General features: G+C 42.2%; 1 protein-coding gene across 2 annotated transcripts in view; it reads left to right on the top strand.

Moving 5' to 3' along the window:
* Positions 1-20,207, top strand: part of Tgfb2 (transforming growth factor beta 2) — a 92,167-nt gene that overhangs the window by 60,192 nt on the left and 11,768 nt on the right. For both annotated transcript variants that reach the window (XM_028759362.1, XM_028759354.1), the window contains exon 2: positions 1,119-1,282. In XM_028759362.1, coding sequence (XP_028615195.1) covers positions 1,119-1,282 — 164 coding nt within the window. The remainder of the gene's footprint in view (positions 1-1,118; positions 1,283-20,207) is intronic.

Genomic DNA, 20,207 nt, shown 5'->3' with positions numbered 1-20,207 from the left:
ATGATCATGTTGTAATGAGGTCATGTGACTGAATGATCATGTTGTAATGAGGTCATGTGACTGAATGATCACGTTGTAATGAGGTCATGTGACTGAATGATCACGTTGTAATGAAGTCATGTGAATGTAAGCTCAAGGAGAGCTTCTAGATCAGCTCGAACATTCTAGAATGGGGAAGGTATATCTACGGGGGAAAATTGGATGATTGTAGAAACATACTTAAAAGCCAGTGGTCTGCTGGCCCAGTGTGGGTGCTCAATGAGTATTGGAAGTGAAATCAAAGAGGGAGGACAGCTTGCTTGGGTCTTAGGGCAATGCCACGCCCATATTCAAAGGCAAGGACAGTTGCTAGAAAATACCAGAAGATTCTAAGCAACACATGGCCTTGAACTTGTTGTGCAACATCACAATGCTATCTTCCATGAAGGTCGAAAATAAGGAATTGGTGCTTTATACTTTCTCTTTCATAGCTAGGATCACCTTTTACCTACAGATGAAGTTACCATTCTCCAAGAATTTGAAGGCTGGCCCAGGTGTGGGTAGTTTGTGGGTCTGCTCTTGTTTTATTCATATCATGACTTGGTCATGTGTGTGAAAACCGAGATTTTTAAAGTAAAAAAAAAAAAAAAAAAACTACCCAGTTCATGAGCCTGACTAGGAGTAGAGTAGCTGGTTGCCAAACTTTCAAGGAAAGAAACACATGGGGAGAAAGAAGCCTTGCCATTTAGGAGCTATTTTCCTGGCATATCTGATTAAAGTGTATGCAAGCCCAGCAGCTCTCTCCAGCCATCAACTGTCACGAACTTGTTCCAATTCGTAACCATCTGGGGTTTTCCACTGGTCTGTCAGCCTTCAAAAGACTGGGTTAACTGCTTGCATTCAGACGGGTGGTTGGAAATGGTTTGTTAATCGTTCTTAATCTACTTCCCCTGAAACCAAACACACATGGTGATTTTAGTTTGTTCCTGATTGAATTGTTAATGGTGTTAAATTGGCCATTGGAAACCAAACTCTGTAGCCATTTCCCTTATGGCTCCTTGGGACTATCTCACACTGTGGTCTTTCTTGAGAGCATGATGGATTGAATCTTTCTCAACGGTTGTGCTAACTTTTTACAGATGCCATCCCGCCCACTTTCTACAGACCCTACTTCAGAATTGTCCGCTTTGATGTCTCAACAATGGAGAAAAATGCTTCGAATCTGGTGAAGGCGGAGTTCAGGGTCTTTCGATTGCAGAACCCCAAAGCCAGAGTGGCTGAACAACGGATTGAACTGTATCAGGTAACCTGTGCTGCGGGTGTGTTAGTGAGTGAGACACTCTCTACTCTTATGATTTTCTTCCATACTCTTTCATGATGGGATGCTTTGTTGTCACTCTCACCAAAACAGCTGGTCCGTCTTCACTCTGCAAGGAAGAGACATAGAACAGAGTACCAACCCTGCAGACCCTGGAGTACTCACCTTAGGAGACTCTAGTGCACAGGTCAGGCCTATGGCCTGGAAAGCCAAATTACACAGACCACCTCAATCAGGAAAGCTGAATGGGGTCTCCTTCTTTCTCCTTTAATCTACTCTTTTTCCTCATTTCCTTTCTACCTCTGCCATTCCTCCTCATTTCCTGTTTTTTATAATCTGCCTTGTCTCTGCTTCCTGTTTCTTTTCCCTCTCCCACAACCAATCCCTCAATGGACTAGCCCACATGTGCAGATTCTGTTCTACATTGTGCCAGCTGCCCTGACATCTCATCTTGTCAGTAGAGCTGGTGGGTGGCTATTTAAAACACAAATGAAGAATGAGGTCCCTAAGATTTCAGACACAGACTATGAATCAAGTAATTTGGGAAGCTTGTGGGGCTGAGGTTTGAGTCTCCTAGGATCTATGTGAAATGCAAACACTCATTTTCTACCTGTCCCATTTTAAAGAGGTCCTCTCTGGGTGTACATATTAAGCTACTTTATTCGGTTCTTATACCTCAACCTCCCTTCCAACTCTTATTGCACCCTAATCCCTCCCAACTCCCTAACACTAGGTAGGAGAGAAAAAAGGATAGAAGGGAAAGAGGGCACAGACCTCTCTAGGCTACTTCCAGGGCATAATGTTCCTTGGGGCAAGGCTAGTCTTGTCAGAATATCCAGCAAACCATCAAGCCAGCAATAGCACATGCAACAACAGGGACCAACAGGGACCAGCAGCGTGATAAGGGAGCAGGGATGGGGGTGTGGATAGGAGCAGCAGTGGGAAACAGAAACTGTCGTGCCCTCTTGGAGCTCTCCTGTTTATGATCTCTCTAGAACGCCCAGAATTAAATTATCTGCAGCTGGCAAAAAACACACCCCTGCTAGTGCATGAGGCAAGTCACAATCACCTACTGTGAAGCATCCTAGTATCCTACACCTGGGATTAAAACAAAAACATATTCACATAACATAACTGGGTTTTCTAAGAAACCAAAATTTCATCACAGTCTTCAGGTAATCTGTGTGTACCATGAAGCTGTTCTTTAAAACCCTGCATCTGGTGAGGAAGGCAGATGTACAGACACAGAGCTTAAATGTCACCATGTCATGTGAACAGCATGTGTGTGTGTAGAAGGCAGAGAGAGACTAGGAGCTCTCATCAAGGCATTGGTGCTCAAATGAGGCTTCCAAAAACATCTTAAAGTATATTAAAACAAGGTGAGGGCTCATTCTGATGGCAGTGTGGTGACAGGCATGCCAATATGTTGTATGCCTTTATTTGTGCAGTGTTGGGAATCAGGCTCAGTGCCTTGTGTATGTTGGGCAACCACTCTACCACTCAGCTAAACCATCAGTTCTGTCTTAGTTAGGGTTTTACTGCTGTGAACAGACACCATGACCAAGGCAACTCTTGTAAGGACAACATTTAATTGGGGCTGGCTTACAGGTCAGCCATTCAGTTTATTATCATCAAGGTGGGAGCAGGGCAACATGCACATGGTGCAGGAGAAGTTGAGAGTTCTACATCTTTATCTGAAGGCTGCTACCCGAATACTGACTTCCAGGCAGCTAGGATGAGAGTGTTAAAGCCCACACCCACAGTGACACACCTACAACAACAACGCCACACCTATTCCAACAGGTCCAAACCTTCTAATAGTGTCACTCTCTGGGCTGAACATATACAAACCATAACAAGCTCCAAACATCCGAGTCTTGGTGGACTTATTGTGTGTACCCAGGATAAAGTGTTCCATGTCTGGAAGTAAGAAAAAGACCAGGAGAAGATGGCCTCCAAGCAGAGTATAACAGAGAGAGACTAAAGGAGATTAAGAACAGACCCTAGTTCACCCTAGTTTAGGCAGTGTGGTTCACAGGTAGGTTTATTTGAAGAAAAAAAAAAAGCAATTGACATTTATATGCAGAAACCTCATTATTCTGGGTTTAATTATTTGAAAAATTGGATAATCAAGATTAGGATTTTCCTCATTCATCATGAAAATGGGAAATTACAATACACAAACCTGCTATATGTGAGTTCATGAGACTATGTGAATAACTCTTAAGTAGGGCCCAGGAAGTACTTGTGGAGTGTACATGTAAAGCATTTTCTTATTTGCTAGGATGGATCCTTTGTTAGAATAGGTGTTTGAGTCTTCACAAATGTTCTGAGAGCACACTGTGGACAACTCATACCCCGTAGACACTGCTGCGCCTGCCAAGCCTCAGAGCAGTGTGTGTCTTTGTCTACTGTCTACTGTGTTGTGGCCACTTCAGGAGAGATATGTCACGTGACTCCTCTCCACTGTGACACTTGCTTTCTCTGGTATTATTTCTGCCTTCTCCTTTCTCCATCTTATAGAGAAAGATGCTAAGTTGAATCTCAAAGAGACTGAGTAATTGGTCACAGCTACAAGGGTAGGAAATGGCAGGCAAAGACAGGAGTCTGTCTCTGACTTACAAGGCTTCTGGTGTAGTATTAATTACTAATTAATCCTGGCACAGGGTTGCTACCAACCTCAATGGTTTGTGTTCCCGAATGAAAGACACACACCACAGCCTTTATATTTTAATATATCCTAAACAACACAATTGCTGGGCAACTGGCTAGGCTCCATGCTGCTAGAATCTACTTCCTGCCAATAATAATAAATACTAATTTCTATGTTCCTTCTTGGTTTCTCTGGACCCATTTGTGCAGCCCTCTGGGTCCTGCTGTCTTGGTCAAAAACCTAGGGCGCTCTCCTAGAGTAAGTTAATAATCTATCCTTATAGCTCTAATTTCTTATAATATTACTCAATCCCCCCCCTTTTTTTCCTTCAACTCCCTTCCCTTTACCTAAGAAAGAAAGGTTAGAGACGAGAAAAGATAGAAATCTCAGAATCTAAGCTCTCTATTTGGCTCCTCACTGTCCAAAATTATGACCATTTTCAAATATCACTTACAATGACAATGGTCTTTTCTATCTGGTCATAGTAATCTTGAAGAATCTTTTGTCCTGGTTGGATTTTTGTTTGTTTGTTTGTTTGTTTGTTTTGACTTTGTCAAGTTGACACAAGTTAGACTTATCTGAGAAAAGGTGACCACAGTTAAGAAAATGCCTCATAAGATTGGCCTGTGGGAAACCTGTGGTATTTCCTTAATTAGTGATGAGTGTGGGAGGTCCCAGCTCACTTGGGGTGTTACCAACCTTGACCGGGTAGTCCTGGATGATATAAGAAAGCTGTCTGAGCAAGTCATGGAAAGCAAGCAAATAAACAGTGTTTGTCTACAGCCTCTGCCTCAGTTCCTGTCTCCAGGTTCCTGTCCTGAGTTCTTGCCTAGGTTTCCCTCAATGGAGTGTGACCTGGAAGTATAAGATGAAATAAATCCTTTCTTCCTCCAAGTTTCTTTGGATTATGGTTCTTATCACAGGAAAAGAAATCAAGTTAATACACCTTGGTGAGAGCCAGAATAGAAGAGAAGGAAAATAAAGGAAACTTGCCCAGAGAGTAGAGAATTGGAAAGTCAACAAATTCTGTCATTTATGAAGAGAAGAAAGGTAGTCAAAGGTATTAGAAAAATTTCAGTGTGACTCATGGAAACAAATATGTTTGCATTCTTAGTATCTCCTTTCCTCTTTAATTATTTTCAATTAAATCACTCTAACATTCTGCAATGCTGAGTATAGAACCCTGGACCATTCTCTTTGATGCTCTTTTGGAATATAGCTTCAGCCAAGTGAAGTTGAGCTCTCTGTTGTCTTGTTGCCTTCAGTGCAAGGTGCTGAGCTGACTTCTGTCAGTAGGCTTGCTGAAGACTCCTTTTTTATCCCAGAAGCCATCACCTCTAGGAAGGGGCATGTCCATGAGGCTGGTCATGTGGAAGAATTTCTAAGTTCTTGATGGGTATGTCCCTTCTCAGAGATTGCACAGCATTGGCTGCCCATGATGTGAACAACAGATACAGATAGATGAAAGTCTCTTGGATAGAAGAGAACTGCTCAAGAAGGGAACCTTTCACTTGGGAGGATTGTGAGAAAGTCCTGTGGTCTGTATACTGTCACTGTACATGGGAACCACAAAGAAGACATTTTTAGCAAAATGTAAGGAACAATAGCAGCTCCTAACTGTCCGGAACTCAACGCTCTTGTCTCCCCAAACTACCAAGACCCAGATAGAAAATCAAAGAGACTCAGAATGTCAATAGGAATACAAATCCCCCTACACCTAGCTCATCAAAAGGTGGCTTGTCCTTATCCGTCATTCATTTGGATCATTAACTGTTAGTTAAGAACATACGTGAGAAGCATAAAGTTAGACAAGGAGGAACATGGAAGATGCCCCAGCAGCAATGATGTACCTTTTGAGATTTTTACCAATGTAACAGAATGACGCTGGCCAGAAACCCAGCCATGAAAGCAAGGTCTTTGGAGGACCATTTACTTAATAATACCCTCTATAAAGTCCACCTATATTTTATCCCTTTCACTCCCGAGCTGTCCTCTGATGTCTGCTTCTGACACCTTTATTGGAAGCTCCATTTTTTCTTGTTTGCTTATCAGCTTTCCATTTTAGTTGTCACTGAGGTAGAAAGGCTGGTACTGTTTTTGCAGACTTTGATTGTATAATTTTTAGCCCAGCACAGAAATGGATGCTTATAATGGTCTTGAATTGTAGAGGCTAAGTTACAAGAACAGAATTGAACACCTATAGTAGATTGATGAGTTTTATATCCTAACTCATTCAAAATATTATGTTGGAAAAAAAATAAATGGTTTTGCTCTTAAATGGGAAAATCTTAAACTATTTGGAAAATTCGGTTGTTCAAAAGAGCAAGTCCCTGAAGTTTCTGGATGCTCTTTGCACATCTTCTCATATTATATTCCCTAGAGGATGACTCCGAGTCAGTTGAGATTGATGTATGAAAGATACATTGATAATTCTCAGGGCACTATGTAGAGAGGGTGGTTTGTGTGCGTGTGTGTGTGTGTGTGTGCACATGTGTACCATCATGAACTTAGTGTGAGAGTTCTCCTCTCCAGTGTAATCTATTAGAACTTTAACAGGAGGAAATCAAAGCTGTCCTCTTACCTCTCACTCTCTCCAACCTCCTTTCTTCTCCATTAGACCTGGTTTCTTTTTTTATATATATAATTTATTTTTTTTCAAATTGTAATTTATACTCATTCACACAGGGGTTATAAACACAAAAAGGCAGGACGTGGGGAAGGGGATGACACTGGAGTGTGGTGTTCAGGGGGAATACAGATATTTTTCAGAACAGGGTATGGGCTGGGTGAGGGTTCAGGGGACAGGTCACTATGACTCTGCCTATGATTCACTTGTCCTTATCTAAGTTAGACCTGGTTTCCAAGTGGTCCAGCTAAAGGAAAGCAGACACAGTACCATGATACATCAGCTCATGAAACAGCAGCACAGGTTTATGCAGAAAGCATAAATCCTTTCTGTCCGTTTAATATTTTAGTTTGAGCCTCATAAGTATTAAACATTTAGACTTGAAAATGAAGTGGAGAATTGATGTTTGTGGAGCAAAATAATTAAACTATTTTAGGAAGGAGGACAAATCATCACCCATGTAAGCAGATGGGCCTACATAGTTCATCTGGGCAGGAATCTTAAATGTGCATCTGAAGCTTTAGGGTGAAAGTAAGGAAGACTGTGGATGGGCTGGACCTTCACTTGGAGAGATCTGGGTTCCTAAGCTGTGAAAGGAGGGGTGCCTAGCTACTGTGGGGATACGGTGCTAATGGAGTTAACGAAAAGACCACTCTCTCCTCCACCCATACATCGTGTGTGTGTGTGTGTGTGTGTGTGTGTGTGTGTGTGTGCGTGTGAGAGAGAGAGAGAGAGAGAGAGAGAGAGAGAGAGAGAGAGAGAGAGCGCACTAGCTCTCTGCTTTCATTTCTCATATTGCCCAAGAGGATATAAAATAAAAGAGGTCAGCCAGAAAACCCGACTGTCTGTTAAATTAGACTTGCAAAGTATGCTACTGAAAAAAAAAAGTTATACTGTGCTCCTGTTGTATGGAATTTTACAGCATACAATCCCCCTAAGACTGATCTCACCTCTGGCGCCACATTGGAGACATATACAGCATAGTAACCATTTCAACTACCCTCCAAAACAAATAAACAAACAAAACAGCCATGATGTATTAAAAAACACTCTTTACACAAGGCCATTGATATCGCAGGGTCTTTAGAGTGATCAAATGACCTGCCTGCCTCATAAGGAAGTTGAATTGTTAGCATTTCCATTAAGTCATGATGCTACCTTGAGTCAGCTAGCCTTGTGTGCAGATGGGACCCAGAAAGTCACACAGACAGCAGTCCTTCTTGTCCACATTAAAAAAAATTCCAGTCGTTCAATAGTAGCTAATAGTGCTAGTATTTCTTTTTTTCACAATATAATACAGGAACTATAGAACAATGTTGATAGTTATTACTGTTAAATTTTGGCACATAGTTTGGAACAGACCACAGCAGACCAGACGGTTCCACCAGGGGAAGTTTATTCAGGAGATGAGAGAGAGAGAGAGAGAGGAGAGAGAGAGAGGAGAGAGAGCGAGGAGAGAGAGCAGAGAGGTAGAGGAGTAGAGGCTGGCCATGACCACGTGGAGAGAGGGGGAAGGGAAGGGCGGAAGGGAGAGAGGGTAGAGAACTTGTAGGTAGGGATCAACTTAGCAAGAGAAAGAGGAGGGAGCAGGCAGCCCCTTTTATAGTGGGCAGGCCTACCTGCCTTTTGCCAGGTAACTGTGGGGAGGAGCATACCTGGCTGTTGCCAGGTAACTGTGGAGGTGGAGTTTAGACAGAATACTAACAATTACTAACTCTTATCATATGCACTGTGTACTGTGATGCTGTGAGTGGGCTCTCTCTATCTCTATCTCTATCTCTCTCTGTCTCTGTCTCTCTGTCTCTCTCTCTGTCTCTCTCTCTCTGTCTCTCTGTCTCTCTGTCTGTCTCTCTCTCTGTCTCTCTGTCTGTCTGTCTCTCTCTCTCTCTCTCTCTCTCTCTCTCTCTCTGTGTGTGTGTGTGTGTGTGTGTGTGTGTGTGTGTATGTGTGTGTGTGTGTGTGTGTAGAGCCATTCACTCTTTATAAAAACCCTACCAGGTAGATACTGCCATCCCATGTATATTATAAACGAGGATATCAGAGCCTGGTGAACTTCAGTGACTTTGTTGGCCACTGGACTGGAGGAGGGCCATGTCTGGATTCCAACCCAGGCTGTCTGGCTCTGGGAGCCATATTCTCGACCTCTTTACCATTTCTGCAGAAAGCACAAGACTGTGGGGTTGAAGGCATAGCTTTGGCCCTTTGGGATCCCAAGGAAATCCTGCTGCTAGAACTCTTTACAAGTTGGTGTAAATTACAAGCACCTTGCTTGCTTGTCAGAGATGTGTCAGGTGCAAGGTTCATGCATGGAAACTTCCTGGGCAGGCTCTGTCCCTCCAGCAATTACCACTGTAATTTCTTAAGCATTCTTTTGAACTTTTGTAGAATGATATCTCTAATTTACAGTCTGGCTCCCAAATGTTATAAACAAAGCTTGAGCTCTGTCATCCCTATTGCACAGGGTCTGATTCCTGTGTGCTCCCCCATGAGTGCCTCAGGATTTATTTAGAGAATAGTTCCCACACCGTCTGTGCAGGAGCCGTTTGGAGTAGAGAAGAAAAAGAGCGTGGTGTGGTAACCAGTCAGCTGGGTTTGCTTTTGATCCTTACCTTTTTCCATGTTGGCTTTTTGGCCCAGCAAATTTCTCTTCTTTCTTAGCCTCAACATCATGAACCGGAGGGAAAGGTTTTCTTGAATGAGTCTCTGAGGCAACATGCCTTCCAAGCAGTAGCATATAAAAAGCAGAGGTGGACTATTATCTGGATCTACTGGTCACCTAAAGGAGGTACTCTATAACTGTCTTGTGGTCAGGAAATGAATTTCAGTGCTGTCTGTTCTCTCCAGTTGGATTTGGTCTGACCTGTTTCTTGCTAAGAGTAGAGCAGAGCATAGTGCTTAATGTCATTTTAGGGCTTGTGTGTTTGCTTGATTAAATCTCTAAGGACAGTGAGTGGGCAGGCTGTGATGTGACTTTTGAAGAATTACTGTAAAGCAGTTAAATCAATGGGGACAACCCTTTACTTTGTTCCCTGCCCCTTACTATGATTTCTTGGTCCATCATCAAAGAAATTTGCTATTTTGAATTAGTTTTTAATTTTTTTAATTTGTGTGAATACGGCACTGCATGTGCCTAGTGCCCACAGAGGCCAAACGGAAGCATTGGATTCCCCAGAATTGGAATTACAAATGGTTGTGAACCTCCCAGTGTAGACATTGAGAATGAATTTCCTGGAAGAGACCCTAACCACAGAGATATCTCTCCAACCCCCTCTGAACTGGCTTTCAATAAAGTTCTTTTTATCCTGCTGCAAATGTTTAGTATCCCAACTCTTCTATAACTTCTTTGAGGCTAAAGTCTCTTCCAAGGGAGAAAATATGCTTATTTTGTGACACTGATGTTTTGATAAGTTCAAAATAGCTTTTGATAGACTTTTGTTCTAGAAGTAGGATTATTAGAACACAGGTCTTGAGGACACCTCCTCAAGGACAGATCTAGATATTTGAAAGGTGATGTCTTAGGGTTTTATTGCTGTGAAGAGATACCGTGACCAAGGCAACTCTGATAAAGGAAAGTGTTTAATTGGGTTGGCTTACAATTTCAGAGATTCAGTTCATTATCATCATGGTGGGAAGCAGGGTAGCAGGTAGGCAGACCTGATGCTGGAGGAGGAGCTAAGAGTTCTACATCTTGACCAGAAGGCAGCTAAGAGAAGACTATCCTTCACAGGCTCCTCCACAGAAGGAGGCTCTTCTCCATCCTGAGTGGAGCATGAGCAGTAGGAGTCCTCAAAGTCCCACCCCACAGTGACAGGTTTCCTCCAACAAGACCACATGTATTCTAACAAGGACACACCTTCTAATAATGTCACTCTCGGTGGGTCAAGCATTCAGACACTGAGGCTATGGGGGAAAAACCTATTCAAACCACTACAGGTATTATTGATTTTATTTTTAACTGCTGTACTAGTGGAGAGTTTAGACAATGATGCTGGTTTTCAGTTAGATGAGAAGTCAGAGCCTGTTAGCCTCCTGTGGCCATGCTAGTGTGAAAGTATTACTTTCTGCCTTAGACTACTATACAGTTCCCAAATGCTGGTCCCTGGTCCATCTCATCCACTCTCTACACATTTCCTCCTAAGATTTGTGTTTATTCTTCTGTCTACCCACAATACACTACTAGAGCTATCCACAAATGCCTGGCTTCCACCTATAACTTGTTAGTAACTTTGTGCCTTACCCTGTCTGTTACCTCAGGGTCTACTTTTCAACAGAGACACCTCTGCCCTCAGCTCTTCTTTTCTTTTTGATGATGCTCTTAATCATCAGCTCACTCCATCTTAATGCTTCTTTTCCCTTGCCCTGGTACCCATGTCTGCACAATAGCTTCTTAGTAGATGCTTTTGAATGAAGTCAAGAAAAAATAAATCACAACAAGAACATTGTTAAAATAAATGGAGTGACATCATAAGTGCTTCTTTAAGAACTCTCACTTCTTTAGCTCTGGAACATGTCCTACATTGATTTTTAAAGATCTCTCTCCAAATATTGATGGAGAAAGGAATGTGCTTACCTGTAGGTGGAGCTAAGATGGGAGGAGTAAGGAGAGGAAGAGGAAGAGGAAGAGGAGGAGTTAGAGAGAGCAGAGATGTACGAGGATGGAAAGCCATGCAGGTATGGAGAGCAGTGCGGGTAACTACTTTTATTTAGGCTAGCTAATTGGGAAACAACTCTCTTTGTATGGGCATATTGTTATTGAGCTTTACTAAACATATAAAGCCTTTGATTAATCTTTAAACATTAGAGTCTCATTTTTTTTTCCTTCCGGGCCCACGTGGATGGCAGGATGGTCTGGGCAATGCCCAGCCTTGCAGAGTCAGCGTGGAAGATTGGCAGAGCTATCTCCCACGCTGACATCTCGTTGGTGGCAGGGCTGGTGTTTCTAGCTGGCCATTTCTAGCTGCAGCATGCATGTGGCCTCTGGCAGAGAAACATGGCGGCTGGGCTAGGCAGAGGCACTGCAGTTTAGATAGGCGGATTGACTGGCAGCTGTTTTTTAAAAAAAATAATTACTTCAACACTTACCTACCCATTTTCTGTTGTTTATTCAGAAGCTGACAACATACATAATAACAATGTAGGTTTAAAAAAAAATAAGATTCTATAACAAGTTAATGAAACTGATACTCTTGGGTTTAGGCATGGCTTGTCTCTTAATGACACATGTACTTAAGGCATGACCTCCAGTAGAAGGGTGTAGTCAAGTGGTAGAGCATTGAAGAGTGAGGAATGATGGGAAATTAGTGCCTTGAAGGAAGCACCTTGACAGTGGTTGATTTCTATGTTGTGGTGGGAATTAAGTCTAGTGAGACTGAGTTATTCTTTAACCAAAGAATAACTTAACCAAATTGGCTAGCCAAAGTGGCTTGTTATATGTTGGGTCAAAAGGGTACTTCAATTTCCCCTAAAAAGACAGACCCACTGACTTGGTCCAAAATTGAGTCTAGGTTCAATTCAAGCTGGGCCATATAGAGAAGGATTTCTGGTGGTTAGATAAAAGCCAGCATTCCTCAGGAATGTAAGAAAGGGATTCTCATCTAATAAAGGGAGTCATTTTCATTGCCTCTGCAGATAGGACATGTGGGTCTCTACTGACATATACCTGTGACATCTATTAGCACATCCAAGCCCATGCTGGCCTCCAGGCCCCCTCAGTCCCTGTTTATATTTACTTACATACTTACCAAAGCACCCATGCTAACCTGGCCCTTCTCACTCCCACAGTCTGCTATGATCTCTCCCAGGTTGTTCCAGACCCCCCTTCTTTATAAGGTCAAGATCCCCCCACCTCCCATGCCCTCCCTACTATTTCAGCTTTCTCTATTCTTCATATCCTCTATCAACATTCTCTGCCATTCTTCCCATTTCTCAAGCCTTGGCCATGTCTAGTTTGTTCCTCATTTTCTAGGCTCTGAACTCTTCCAGATGCCTCTAGATGCTCTCTCCCTCTCTCTCTCCCACAATAGAAACATTCCTCCATCATGGAGCAGCCATTTCAGTGCCTTCTTTACTATGCATAGACTGTGAAACAAGGCTACCCTGTGTTGGCCTTTCTCTGTTTACTCATGCCACTTTGGCACACACTCTTACCATGCTATGATATAACTCACATACCCTCACTTACACTCCTAAACAAAGAGCCAGATAAATCTCTTTTCTCTGCAAAGTACCCAGCCTCAGGTATCTTGTCACTGCGGCAAGAAGCAAACTAAGAAGATAATCCCCAAGCTCTCCATCATTTTAAAAAATGAACAAAAATAGACCTATTATTGACTTATTTAAGCTTATTACTGTGTAGTCTCTCCCAGGAATGAAAACACTCTGCTGAATGTAAAGATGTACATAATGTATAATTCACATGAATTGTAGGTACCAGGAAGTGGAAAGAAGTTATTAGAAATGTGTTTTCCAAGCTCATGTGTGTTACTGTCAGCTCAGAAAATTAGAAGAGGAAATCAGAGAAGAAAATTGGAAGAAAGCCCCAGGCAGTCAGTCCATGGGCTTAATTTAGACTCAGCCCCATCTGTGGCAAGAGACAACTGCATCAATGGCCCAGTCCTAAGCTGGGCAGCATAGCTGCCAAGGAGTGAGGGAGTTCAGCCAACAAAAGGATACCATGTCCTCAAACCATTGAATGCTATGCTGCATGGTCTCTCTTCTGCATCCATGTGATTCAGTCTGGTAGAATCCATTCTTAAGCTGGGAGAGAGGTCTGTGATGGCCTCACATGTTCCCCTGAGCTGCAGCGTCTAGATTTTAAGTGACAAAGGTCTCTTTCATCCCTTAGACCAGGAGAAGTGAGTTTACTTGTTTATGCCGTATGCAGTCACAGTTGGCACAAAGGCCCATCTGTAGAAAATGAAGGAAAGAAAGGGGAACAATAGATAATTGAAGGTGTTTCCTGTTTCCATCACAGAGTGATGTGGAGTGGTGTGTATGTGTGTCTGTATGTCTATGTGTGTGTGTCTATATCTGTGTGTATCTATGTTTGTGTGTGTATCTGTGTTATGTATTTGTGTGTCTATGTCTGTGTTAGATATCTGTGCGTGTATATGTCTCTGTCTCTGTCTCTGTCTCTCTCTATGTGTGTGTGTGAACACATAGCATTAACATAAAGGTCAATAAAGATTCTGTGTGTTCTTCTTAATCATGGGTGCACATGGTTATGCATATCATACGTGTATATCAAGTACTGAGCTATATACTATAAAGAGAAAACACTCATGAGAATTGCAGGCTGACTCTGCAAGCTTTCAATAGATCTTTGTCAGGCATACATTACTTGGGACTTCTTGGAAGGGTACAATTACAAAGGAGCCATGACAATTATAGAACATGGCCTTAGCAGAAGTAGTAACTACTAGGCTGGCTAAGCCACCTCCAAAGATAATAATGGCAGCTTTGATTTGTGAGGCAAATCAAGTGTCCAAGTATGATAAGGAGCAGAGTCACAGTTCTGCCTCTGGAAAAGAAAAAATCATTTCATCCAACTCTGATTCTCTAGAAAGTTCCATCACTTGGGCATTGTCTGTTTTCTGCCTTCTACCCCCTGCTCCTGTTGGTATTCTCCTAGTAACGTAATAAAGCAGAAAGCCTCATGTCCAGTATCCTGTCACAGACCCTAACGATTCCGCTCTCAGTATATGTGTAACCTCTGTGGTTGCTGTGTGGGTATGTATAAAGCCCAAGGGAGTTTTCATTTGTCATGATCAAAAACTGATAGTTCAAGGACTTACTTATCACTTGAGGAAAGCTTCTAGGTTTATTAGTGATAAGAATTTACCAAGACAGGGTTGTATAAGGTGCCAGGGGAAGATTGTGTGGAACAATAAGGAAGCATTGAAAAGAACATTCCTTGCCCTGAAGGATATTACTGCTAGGTCACACATCTCAAAGTTCCCACACAGCACAACATGTGAGCACTGTCACAGCTGAGTTTGTCTCCCCTCCCCACAGTACTAGTTCCTAAAATATGATCTCCTTTGCAAGTAAGTTCACTGCAGAAATAATTAGTTAAGATGGGACCATACTGGAGGAGGACAGCCCCATAATAGCCAGCTGACTGACTAATGTCCATAAAAAGAGGACCCCATGAAATCAGAGATGCACCAGAAGAGTGACATCTCGTGACAATTTAACTAATGTGTAATTTGGTTTTGCAAATTCCCAGGTTTAGAGAGTGAGAGTTTGGGTGTGCCTGACTCCTAAGGTCTTTGCACTTTTCCCAGCATTGATCATTTTCAAGGCCACTTTGCATAGATCAGAGGAGTCTCCAGTGATCCTCAAGGGACACAGAGTGAGTAGAACAGGCTGTCCTTTCGCTCAGGTGAGTGAGACCTCTCACCTAACAGGTCTTGCAGCTCTTTCATTGAAATTCCACTTTCTCTGCTGTAGATAGTGCATCATAAAGTATGACTCCAGGGACAACCAGCCAGGAAGGAAGTAACTGCATCAGCAATGGGCCCTGGTTTGGGTGCTGTGATATTTGCTTTGACACTAACATGATGAAGACATTGAAAGGCAGTAACAGATGTGATGTCAAGACAAAGATGATAGGTAGATAGATAGATAGATAGATAGATAGATAGATAGATAGATGATAGATAGATAGATGATAGATAGATAGATAGATAGATAGATAGATAGATAGATAGATAGATAGATAGATAGATAGATGGTTGGATAGATAGATAGATGGTTGGATAGATAGATAGATGGATAGATGGATAGATTTGCTGGGCATCATGGTGTATGACTGTAATCCAAGTTAAGTGGATTATTGGATCAGAAGGATCATAATTTCTATGCTTGATTAACTTACATAGCACATTAAAGGCCAACCTCGGTAACTCAGACCTCATCTTTGAGTAAAAAAATCAAAGAAAATGGCTAAAGCTGTAGTCTTTTTACCTACCTTTCATTAAGAGTCTAGCAACATACACATACACACACACACACATGCACACACACGCGCACACACACACACACACACGGCGGGGGGGACAGAGAGAGACAGAGTGAGAGACAAAGAGAGAGACAGAGAGAGAGAACGTGATAAAGGCAGAGACAAAGGCATAGAGACAGAGACAGACAGATAGAAACAGAAGCTATTGACTCCATGGATGAGGGATGTGGCTACTGCCCAAGTATGTCATTTACATTAAAAGCGTGCCCCAAACAAGAAAAGTAAATGTCGCCCAGTCCACATTCACCACATTCTGTATCCTTTCCATAGTCTAGACCACATATGGACTTTATTGAATAACTAATCTTTAGAGAGACACTGAAAAGACAGCTTTACTTGGTAGCACAGACCTAAGTCACAGCTACCCAAGGGGTGGGGGTGGGGTGCAGAGGCAGGAGGTTCAGAGTCAGCCTGATCCAGAATGAGCTCAGAGCCAGCACGAGCAACTCAGTGAGATCCTGTGTTAAAATTAAAAATAAGAGGGCTGACAATATAGCTTAGTGATAAAGCACTTGCCTACAGAGCACAGGCCTTGGCTCAGTGCCCAGTGCTGGGGGTGAGAGTCGAGGCATTACCTGAACAGTGAAACACCTTGTATTCGACCTAAAGGAAGCCAGCTCTTATGACCGAGGCTGTCACAGAGAAGAGAGAATATTTCACAGGTTGCTACAATGAGCAAAAGGCAGTATTAGAAAACCCTCTTCTCTAAGTATCCTGGCTCTTCCTCCAGGCTTTGCCAGTGCGTGTGAGCAGCACTTCAGATTTTCCCCTCTTTAGCTATAGGGTGTAGAGATTCAGAACCATGCTGTCTACCCCATAGGGGTTTTGTTGGAATGAAAACAAGCATGGAAATATTTGAAGAGCCCAATTGGCCGTGCAGACACAAGGCAGCAGAACTACAGTGAACTGAGCCTGCTTGGTAGAAATGTCCAGATAAGGTAGAATATAAAGAATCTGAAATATCTAGAGGTGACAGACAGAGTCCTTTCATGTAAAGTCAAGAGGAGAGGAGGGCCCTTTGCACAAGAAGAGAGAAGAGAGAGCTGGGTTAGACTGGAGCCCTTGGTCTCTCCAGTGCCTCTCCAGTCTCCAGTTTTCTTATTCAGAAGTTCATAACTTGGGGTCAAGCACAAGCAAGAGGTTCATGGCCGTAGCCAAGAGAGCATACACTTAAATCAGCATTCGTTAATACACTGGAAACCCTACTTCTATTTAAGAACTCCTAGATGTTAATGACAGTTGGAATACTGGAAACATTAAGACCATGTTGCAGCAAGATGAGCTGACAATAGTTAGCTCAGGGTTTTCTCTATAGCCCTGTTGTAAAATCTCTCTTTCGTTAGAAGGCTGGTTGAACTGCCTCCTCAGTTCTCTGCAGGGTCATTAATGCCAGGAAATGGATAGCAATGTCCAATTCCCAAAGCTTTCTTGCAAGACTGTGGTATCTCATGGAGAGATGTCACCTTTGGCATTGAGCCAAATCCCAAGTTGAGTTATAGTATTATTCTTTTATGGTGAAGATTTTTCTCTGGCTGTAATTTCCAACTAGACTTTTACTTTTTTTTTTTTTCAACCCCCAAACTATTCAGTAACACAGTGACTTTCACCTCTAGCCACTCCCCAGCTGGCTGCTTTCCAGGGGTGGAGGGATGAATGAATCCTTTTGTGTAGTGGTTTTGTAACTCCGTGAAGGACTTAAAACCTTGCCAAAGGTGAGATGTATTTTACACATGTTGCATATGACTTGTCCGTTCTGGTAGCCTAATCAATGCAGCACTGTGGGCGGCAGCTAAGCCAGAGACAGGTAAATCTCATTTTCAAGTCATTAGAACCCTCAACCCCATCCCCAGTCAATCTATCCTGGCTTATAATTCAGCAAGGAACTGTTGTTGTTCAGTTCTTTAAAGATAGAGACTGTGGGATGGCTCCATGGGTAAAGGTGCTTGCTACAAAACATGAAGACGGAAGTTTGATCCCTGTGACTCATAATGGTAGAAGACAAGAGTCCGGTCCGACTCCGACAAGTTGTCCTCTGACCCCTGCATGTCCACTAAGTCACTCATGGGTGAGAGAGAGTGTGTGTGTCACACACACACACACACACGCAGGTTATAAAAGGAGACAAACTTTAAATTACCTTAACTTCAATACATATGAGTCTGTGTATATATGCTCACACGAGTTAGCATGTTGTGGCTGTGTTTTCTAAGAATTTCTAAGAATTTTAGGAATTTTACAAAGCTATACTATGTGTGTGTGTTATATATTTTCAATGATCCTATCAGACTTTGCCATCTTTCTCTTTTTTAAGAATTGTTTATTTTATTTATATGAGTACACTGTAGCTGTCTTCAGACACACCAGAAGAGGGCATCACACCCCATTACAGATGGTTGTGAGCCACCATGTTGTTGCTGGGAATTGAACTCAGGACCTTTGGAAGAGCAGTCAGTACTCCTAACCTCTGAACATCTCTCCAGCCCAGACTTTGCCATCTTTAATCCTTTTTTTTTTTTTTTACTTTCTTTAAAACAGAGAAGATTCAAGAAAATCACTGAAGACCAAAGAGTAGGATCTTTCTAGATTTGTAGTACTATTTTGTTTCAGAATTTATTTTATATCTTTCTTTCTTACCTAAAATTAGAAAAAAAATACTGTGATAAAATATATACAAAGAATAAAATGCACCTTTGAGCTGTGTCTGTTTGCTGCCAGGGGCATCATGTTCTCAGTGCTCTGTGGTTAAGACTGCTGCCCACTGCCAGTATTTTAAGCCTCCGCCCTCCACCCCCATCTTTAAAAGAACCAAAGTAACTATGAGTGTGTGCATATGTGGTGTGTGAGTGTGCAGTGCTGCTTCAGTTGGGATCAGAGGACAATGTGGAGGGGTCTCTGCTCTGACCATGTAGGTGCTGAGGATTAAACCAGGAACATCGGTCATGGCAAAAAAATACCTTTTCCCACTGAGCCATCTCTCCAGCCCAGGATTGTTGTTGTTCACGTTAAATCATCCAAAACAGACACTCTGCTTCCATTTATCCCTATAGTGACTTATTACCTCACCCCCCAACCCATACAACAATGATTCAGCTTTCTTTTTGTATGAACTCTCCTGGTCTGTCTTCTCCTGTGAGTGAGGTCCTTTGGGTTTTGTGTTGGCTTCCTTCATTGAGTTTGATGTCCTCTTTCAGAATTCCCTTTCTCTGCTCATCAAGAGTCTATGGTATGTGTGTATTACATTTTGCTAGTCCATACATCCCTACCTTTTGGCTCTGGGTATGATGTTGCTATGGACATCGGTATGGTGGTTTAAATGAGGATGACCCCATAGGCTCATATATGCATCTTCCAGTTGGTGGAATGTTTAGGAACAATTAAAAGGTATGGACTGACTGGAGGAAGTGTGTCACTGGGGGTGGGGTTTGAAGTGTCAGAAGCCCATGCCAGGCCCAGTCTTTTCTCAACCCCACTTCTTGCCTGTGTATCAGGATATAAGCTCTCAGCTACTGTTCCAGCATCATGCCTGCCTGCCTGGTGACATGCTACCTACTATGATGATCATGGACTAATCCTCTGAAACGATAACCAAGCTCCCAATTAAATGCTTTGTTTTATAAGCTGCCCTGGTCATACTATCTCTTCACAGCAATAGAACAGTGACTAAGGTAATTGATATATATATTATGTGCTTGTGTCTGGGCTCTCAATTTTTTTTGGTTATAGGTAGGAATTGTTTCTTCTGGATCGAGTAGTAACTCTCTTTATTCTTTGGAGGAACTGCCACACTGTTTTCAAAAATACATTTTTTTTTCCTTACAGCAAGTCATCATCATGAAGACCTTAATGGTTTTTTGTTTTGTTTTTCACAGAAGCAATAGCTAGCCCCCTTTTCCGTTGGTCTTGTATAGCAACAGCTTTTAGCCATTTAATTAGCCTGGATAATCTCAATACCAAGTCCAGGTGTCACCAGCCAGCTGAGAAACTTGCTCAATGGGCATTTGCTAAGCACACAGTTCAACTGGAAATACCAGAAGTGGTTAGGATGTAATGTACTCAAAGAGCCCCAGCATACTGCAGAGGATAGAGTCTGGAATGGATGGGCAACACTGGTTAACTGGGCCAAGGAAGGCAGCTTCTCATCGGCCAAATTACCTCGGCCATGATAACGTGTAGAAAGAAACACAGAAACAAGTGGCTTTGGATCCAGAAGGAACCAGCAGCTGCTCACATTCATTGCCCTGGTTTAGAGACAGGAGAAAGGCCTGGGCAGCAAAGGCTAAAATATAATGGGAAGTTGACAGATCTAGTCTGTTTTTGTGTGATGTGTGTGTATAGATAGAATCATGTACATGTGATCTATCTATCTATCTATCTATCTATCTATCATCTGCCTATCTATCTATCTATCTATCTATCTATCTAATACATATTTGAAAAATGTTTAATTTTACATGAGAGATTTATAAACATATCAGTCCAGCATATTATAAAATATATATATATATATATATATATATATATATATATATATATATATATATATGATTAATTCAACAATGAGAATGAGGTTTTGTTCTGGGTAGTATCCCTAAATATTAATTGTATGAAA

Source organism: Grammomys surdaster, unplaced genomic scaffold, assembly GCF_004785775.1.
Source record: "Grammomys surdaster isolate TR1022 unplaced genomic scaffold, NIH_TR_1.0 130, whole genome shotgun sequence".
Taxonomy (NCBI): Eukaryota; Metazoa; Chordata; class Mammalia; order Rodentia; family Muridae; genus Grammomys; species Grammomys surdaster.
Note: the sequence above shows the minus strand (reverse complement) of the source record. Positions and strands in the feature narration are given on the sequence as shown.